General features: G+C 44.6%; 1 protein-coding gene across 1 annotated transcript; it reads right to left on the reverse strand.

Moving 5' to 3' along the window:
- Positions 1-5,535: 5,535 nt before the first annotated feature.
- Positions 5,536-6,483, reverse strand: ORYCUNV1R1665 (vomeronasal 1 receptor oryCunV1R1665). The gene has a single exon (NM_001167356.1). The coding sequence runs from the start codon at positions 6,436-6,438 to the stop codon at positions 5,536-5,538; it is 903 nt and encodes a 300-aa protein (NP_001160828.2). The 5' UTR covers positions 6,439-6,483.
- Between the last annotated feature and the right edge of the window lie 582 nt (positions 6,484-7,065).

Below are 7,065 nucleotides of genomic sequence, written 5' to 3' on the forward strand. Positions count from 1 at the left end.
GTATGGTTCCTCTTGGTTTCTGAAGTTCACTGTGCTCCTTTGAGACAAATATTTAATCAGCATTATCTCAAAGATCACATTTCCATCCCATTGGGGTCGGTCGTCTGTATGTTATTTTGTCCTTTTGATGTGATCACAATCTCCTGGATGGTCTTCGTGCTCACAGACACGTGTCAGTGTGTGTGCATCACAAAATAAGCCACTTACTCCAGGCTGACTGACGTGATGGCACAGGGTGGAGGCAGCTGCATGTCGTGGTTCAGGATGCGCATTATTAGATCAGCCAGTATAAAATGAGCTATGGGCACCACCCAAGATGAAAATAAATCCACGGCACTGTGAACCAGTCATCCAACTTGGGGTTTACACCCCGAGGAGGTGAAATGTCTGTGTCAGAAGCAAACAGTGCCATGTTACTGCATCGCTATTCACAAAAGCCAGACGCCAAGGTAGGGAACCACTCCAAGCCTCCACCCATGGATGAATGAATTTTTTTTAATGTGGCCAATGTGCACTGCAGGATATTATTCAATGATGACAAAGAATGAGACAGGAAGACGTTGAGTGAAACAAGATAGAGACATAAAAACGCCACACAATTTCTCCCGTAGGTGAAACCTGAAAACGCGGATCTCAGGTTAGAACAGAATGACATGGTGATTACTGTGGCCAAGGGAGGGAGGCAGGGGGAGGCGGGGTGACAGGTCCCAAAACCCCAGCAGAGGGAGTCCCAGGATTAGTGAGAGGTAAATCAGTATACAAATCATTTTTATTTGCATATTCCAGCACAAAATCATTTTAAAAAGTTAAAAATTTACACCAGTTAAATAACATGAATATATGATTAGCCTCAAAATTATATATGATAAAATATATAAAATTTCTAATTGTAAATGTTGGTATAAATTAATCTAAATGTGACTGAAACCTAAAATAAAAATGTGAGGGCCAGCATTGTAGCACAGCAGGGTATGGTGCTGCCAGCATCCCATGTAAGTGCTGGATGGATTCTAGGCTGCTTCACCTCTGACCTGCTCACTGCTAATGCACCTGTGAAACATTAGAGGATACTGAAAGTACTTGGGTCTTACGACCCACACGGGAGACCTGAATAGAGTCCCAGGGTCCTGACTTTGCCCTGGACTAGCCCTGGCCATGGTGGCCATATGGGGGAGGGAGCCAGTGGATGGAAGATCTCTCTCTGTGTGTCTCTCCTTAACTCTGTCATATAAAATAAATCTTTTAAAATAAAAATATGTACCCATTAATTTGAAATAAAGGGTTATTTTTAAATGGAATGCTGCTGAGAAAATAACAATAGAATATACAAGGAACTAATAAAATAAAATTAGAAGCACATTATCTCCAATGTAGATAGATAATATCCATTTAGGTATTGAGAAAAAAGAGGAGAGTTTAACGGAAAAGTAAACATTCAGTAGACTTGGGAATGAGAGATCTGGAGAGCTTCACAGATACTCAGTATAAAAGAAAAAGTTGGGACAGCGCCATGGGTCACTAGGCTAATCCTCCACCTGCGGAACCAGCATCCAGGTTTTAGTCCCAGTCGGGGTGTGAGATTCTGTCCCAGTTGCTCCTCTTCCAGTCCAGCTCTCTACTGTGGCTCAGGAAGGCAGTGGAGAGTGGCCCAAGTGTTTGGGCCCTGCACCTGCATGGGAGACAAGAAGGAAGCACCTGGCTCCTGGCTTCTGATCAGCGCAGTGCACCGGCTGTAGCGGCCATTTGGGGGATGAACCAAGAAGGAAGACCTTTCTCTCTGTCTCTCCCTCTCTCTCACTGTCTAACTCTTTCTGTCAAAAAAAAAAAGAAAGAAAGAAAGAAACAGTTGAATAACAAGTAATCAATGTGATTTTTAAACTACTATCAAACATAGTGAATTCTTCTTTCATGTTTCTAAAAAGCTTACAGAATCATCTGAATATTGCAAAAACTATTCCAGAAACTTAAAACACAGGAGGCTCTCAAAGAAACATGATGAAGGACTAAACAAAGTGTGTCAATGACAATAATAGAAATAAAATGTGTAAAACAGCTCTTCCTGATCCTAGTTGCAAATATCCAAAGTGTTTGCAAAATAAATCTAAGCTTTGAATTTTGCCCTGATTTTTCCATTTGTGTAGAGACCAACATGTATTCTGAACCTGCTTGAGCTAAATTCAGATTCTGCCAAATTGGGGGTGAAACAAGTGAAGAGATTCCAGCACAATCATTTAGGAATCAATTTTCAGGGATTTTGTGGGGACAGAGCAAGAAGTCTGCAGACCACCCCATAGGACTTGGTTCACTCGTCATCTGTTGCCCATGGAAAAAGTGCAGAAAACATTTCAAAGGAAACGGATAACCTTTGCTTCTCCCAAGGCCCCCAAAGGAGTGGCATAAGAAGTTATATATTTTTAGCATATAAATATAGGAAGCTTCAGGCATGAAGGTTTCTGTGTAGAGATAAGCCCCCTGTGTGTGTGTGTGTGTGTGTGTGTGTGTTTGTGTCACATACCGCCTGTGACCCCTGAAATGTCATTGTGATGCCCTACCCTCAAATGTGATGGTGCTGGGAGATGCGACTGTCACATAATTACAGTCAAAGGAGGCCATGAGGATGGGTCTTGACCCGTTAGGGTTGTTCTTGTGATAAGAGGAAGGGAGACCAGTGTGCCTCTGTCTCCATGCACACACACCCGGGAAAGGCCATGTGAGGGTACAGCAAGAGGACCACCTTCCCCAACCCAGATGAGAGCCCTGCCAGGGTACGGCCGTGCTGGCGCCCTCATCTCAGACGCGGAGCCTCCAGACGCGGGAGGAAATGAATTTCTGCTCTTTGGAGTCCACAATATTTTCTCAAAATGGCAGCCTGATTAGACTATGTGCTCGGGAACAGACGCATTGAGGAAAACTAGTGACCAAGGCAGCCTGTGCCTGTCAGCTTTGCGTTGTAAGTCCCGGTAGAGTTTCTTCACTGCTTTTGTTATCCAAGTAGAGAAAACCGGGCACACATCAAACATGGAGACACACAGGTCTCACCCCGAGGCCTCTGCAGGGACTCCCCCGCACAGCCTCCGCATTAGGCTCCCTCTATGACGTCATTTCTCTGCGTCCTCAGGGTGGTGCTTCCTGAGAGGATCACTGCGGAGCGCCGCGCGCAGACCCGGAAGTGCGATTCACCTCTGAGCTCCCAGTGGCAGGTGGGGGCGGGGGCACCCTCAGAACTCCCAGCAGCCACCGCTGGCGCAGGGTGCGAGGGGAGCAGTTGCAGGACCACGTGGGAGGAGTCGCGTGGTCCGCTTCACAGAGACACAGGAAGGATGGACAAGAGAGGAGGAGCAGACAAGGGCAGTGAGGGCTTGTTAGTCCTGAGCAGGCACCGCGGGCTGGTGACGGGGCAGGTGTGAGGGGCTCAAGGCAGCCGCACTCGTCGGCTTCCTGACGTGGGAGCTGCTGTGTGCGTGTCCACTAGGACACCTGTGGAACTGGACCAGTTGCTGAGTATTTCTGGGACTTTCAAAAACAAGATTCAGAAAATACTGTTGAGCAAAAGCACGTCCAACAGTGCAACCTGAGATGATTTGGAAATTCAAGGAAAAGAAAACGTCAAACTACTGATCAAGGAAATGAAGCCATGACAGAGAGAGGGGCAGAGGAGGAGGAAGAGAGCTGACCAGGAAGCAGCCACACCTGCCTGACCTGAGGGAGAGCAGGGACCTGGAGGAGGCCAGCCTGCCACCAAGGACCGGAACAGAACCGGAGCTGATGGTCTCTGATGGGTTTCCAAACCTCACCTATCTGACACAGCAGGCTAAAGGACAATTTTTTAAAAGCTCATGGACAAAAGTGAGTTTCTCCGTGGGAAGAGCCTCCTTCTGGTGTTCGACATTGTGCTTGAACCACAGAAAGCTGAAGAGAGGAAATGGGAGCTCTTGAGAGATGGGGATGCGACCGTTGGAATCTAGGGGACAGACAAGGTGGAACCCATGAGCCTCGGGGACAAAGAGATGTGCAAGGATTCAGGCTGCAGAGCCCTGTGCGATGTCCCTGAGGACTGGAACTCATCAATGACTTCAGTGGGACACAGGCTGTAAGATTGGGGAAACTGAAAACAAGGAAAAATATTATTGAAGAAAGAGACTTGGTAAGTGAAACACTGCAAGCCAGTGCACCACAGAGCACTGGGAAAGCCTCAGGCCATTGCTGGTGAGTATTGAACTGCAGAGACCCATCTCAGGACAGCACAAGGGACTGGATCCAAATGACAAATATGTCAGCCTGAGAAGGGGAGGGGATCATTGTGGGTAGGTTTATGAAGACGCAGAGACAGCTCTGCGTTTTACTGTACGTTAAGGATTGAACCCCCCAAGACTTCCCATCCTCTTGATCAGCTCTATTTTCATAACATTTTTAATTTTTATTTTTTAAAGATTTATTTACTTGAAAGTCAGAGTTACACAGAGAGAGAAGGAGAGGCAGAGAGAGAGACAGAGAGGTCTTCCATCCACTGGTTCACTCCATAGATGGCTGCAATGGCCGGAGCTGCACAACCCAAAGCCAGGAGCCAGGAGATTCTTCCAGGTCTCCTACATGGGTGCAGGGGCCCAAGGACTTGGGCCATCTTCTACTGCTTTCCCAGGCCATAGCATAGAGCTGGATTGGAAGTGGAGCAGCTGGGACTCGAACCGGTGCCCATATGGGATTGCGGCACTGCAGGTGGCGGCTTTACCTGCTATAGCACAATGTTGGCCATAGCTGTTTATATATATTTTTTTTCCTGCATCACAGACATTCTTTTGGAATCTCATTAGTTCCTGTGTTTTATTGCTTTAGTTCACTGATGCTATCCATCTACATGAGTCCTTCAAATGTATGATTTGAGTATTTTGATGTTTTTGGATGGATTCTTAGGAACAAAAATCTAAGGCAAGCACATGTGTTAATTTTGTATTTTCATTTTTGTTTTTATTAAGATTTATTCTCAGATTTATTTATTTGAAAGAGTTACAGAGAGAGGTAGAGACAGAGAGAGGGGTCATCCATCTGCTGGTTCACTCCCCAGAAGGCCACAATGGCCGGAGCTGCACAGATCCAAAGCCAGGAGCCTCTTCCAGGTCTCCCACATGGGTACATTGGCCCAAGGACTATCCCAGGCCATAGCAGAGAGCTGGATTGGACGAGGAGCAGATGGGACTTGAACCAGCCCCCATATGAGATGCCAGGGCTTTACCCGCTGCACCACAGCACTGGCCCTAACTTGGTATTTTCTCATAGCTGAATTAAAAAGCACAAAACTAGGCAGATACAATTCACCTTAATAATATATAACACTTTATCTTAACCTAAAATACAATAACTTAAATATGTAATCAATGTGAAAATTAATTTGTTCATTTTTATCAAAAAACATTTTAAAATTTGAATGTATGTAAAAAGTAACTCAACTCAAAGTAGCCCGGTTTCCAGTGTCCCATGGTCACATGATTCATTTCCTCATAAAATCTATGTGGAGACCTCTCTGATGAAGGTGTCAGATCAGCCACTGAAAGCTCTCCGAAGAAAGGTCATTTTCATATTTGAAAGGAAGCAGAGTAATTTGGGAATCATTTTGTTATTTTTCATCAGAAAAAAGGGACAGAGTGTCGGGTAGCATGTGGATAAAAATCCACTAATGTTCTCCAATCTTGTATTTTTCTCAGTTCTACAAAGCACAAAAAGGGTCAAAAGGTTGTGTAAAAAATAGAAGAAGACAAAGCAAAATACCAGCAAAAGGATAGTGTGGGTGGCTCTGTTTTCTGGAGACATCTGCCTGGATAGGCTGGAGCTGTGGATGTGCTGGGCTCTCCTGTGGTGACTATAGAGGAGCCCCACCATGTAGAGGCTGGACCAGATCATCAGTGCCACAAACAGGAGATCGTGAATCACCATGGAACTTACAAATGGTCCTGGATAGTGCATGTTCATCTTCTTGCTTTGACAGTATGCATTAACATATCCCTGACCAACCATAGTGAAATTCAATTTGGCTCCCTTGACTCTAATGACCTGGATGTAGATCAGCAGGTTGATGACCCAGAAGAAAAGGAAAGAGGGGAAAATCCAGGTGGACAGTTTAAACTTCAGCCATGCCCATTTAGAATGACTGGGACTGATGGTGATGGCTTGAAATATACTCAGGAGAGAGGTGGTGCAGCTGGAAAGACCCCGGGTAACTCTGTATATGCACAAAAATATTTGACAACCAATATCATCCAAGAAACGTTTGACTCCGAATGATGACATGATTTCTGGCATTGAATGGAAAATAATGTTTAAAATATTGGCCATTGTCAGGTGCATGAAAATCCAGTCTATGGGCTTCTTCAGCTGAGGCTGGGTGAGGAAGGTGTAAATATAGATCGTGAAGATCAGTGAGTTTGCTGTGACACTGGTGGACATCTGAGCTATGAGACAAAAACTATAAATTGTGTCACTTGGAAACAGTATCTCGATGATGTATTCAAAGTTTTAATTAGGTAAGTTTGGTCTCTTTGGAAAAATAGGTTGCACTGTGAAATTATTAAAATATGGTGCCCTGTGGAAGGATATGATGCCTAGCAGCTCAGTTTGGGAGATGGGTGCTGAAATGTTCAAATCTTCTATGTTTCAGATACAAGGGTGGGACTTCCAGGGACTGGATTCCAGGCATCCTTTAAGTTTGGATTGTAGAGGTAGGTGATATGAAGAAGGTAAAATTCAAGTGTTCAAATCCTTCACTCTTATATGGCCACAAGGACCTGTTGGCCTCTGCGAATGAAAAATTTGCATGTAATATTTTCCTCAGAATCCTAGAGTGCTATTAGCTCTAAAACTATGTGTATATTCACCTTTCTGAAGAATAATCCACGTCTACTGCTTGAAATGTAGTGTGTGTGTATGAATTGCTTTTTTAGAATTTACACTGCAGACACAATTATTTCAAATAAAAATTTTTAACATGTTATTTAGACAACTTTAAAATTTCAACAATCACATGTCATGCCAATCAAAAAATAGAATTGGGGTTGGCAAAGGGATGTAGCAGGT

This window comes from Oryctolagus cuniculus, chromosome 18 (genome assembly GCF_964237555.1).
Source record: "Oryctolagus cuniculus chromosome 18, mOryCun1.1, whole genome shotgun sequence".
NCBI classification, from domain to species: domain Eukaryota; kingdom Metazoa; phylum Chordata; class Mammalia; order Lagomorpha; family Leporidae; genus Oryctolagus; species Oryctolagus cuniculus.

Bases quoted from the DNA above. Each gene is read 5' to 3' on its own strand.
- ORYCUNV1R1665 (NM_001167356.1), bottom strand. From the start codon at position 6,438: ATGTCCACCAGTGTCACAGCAAACTCACTGATCTTCACGATCTATATT.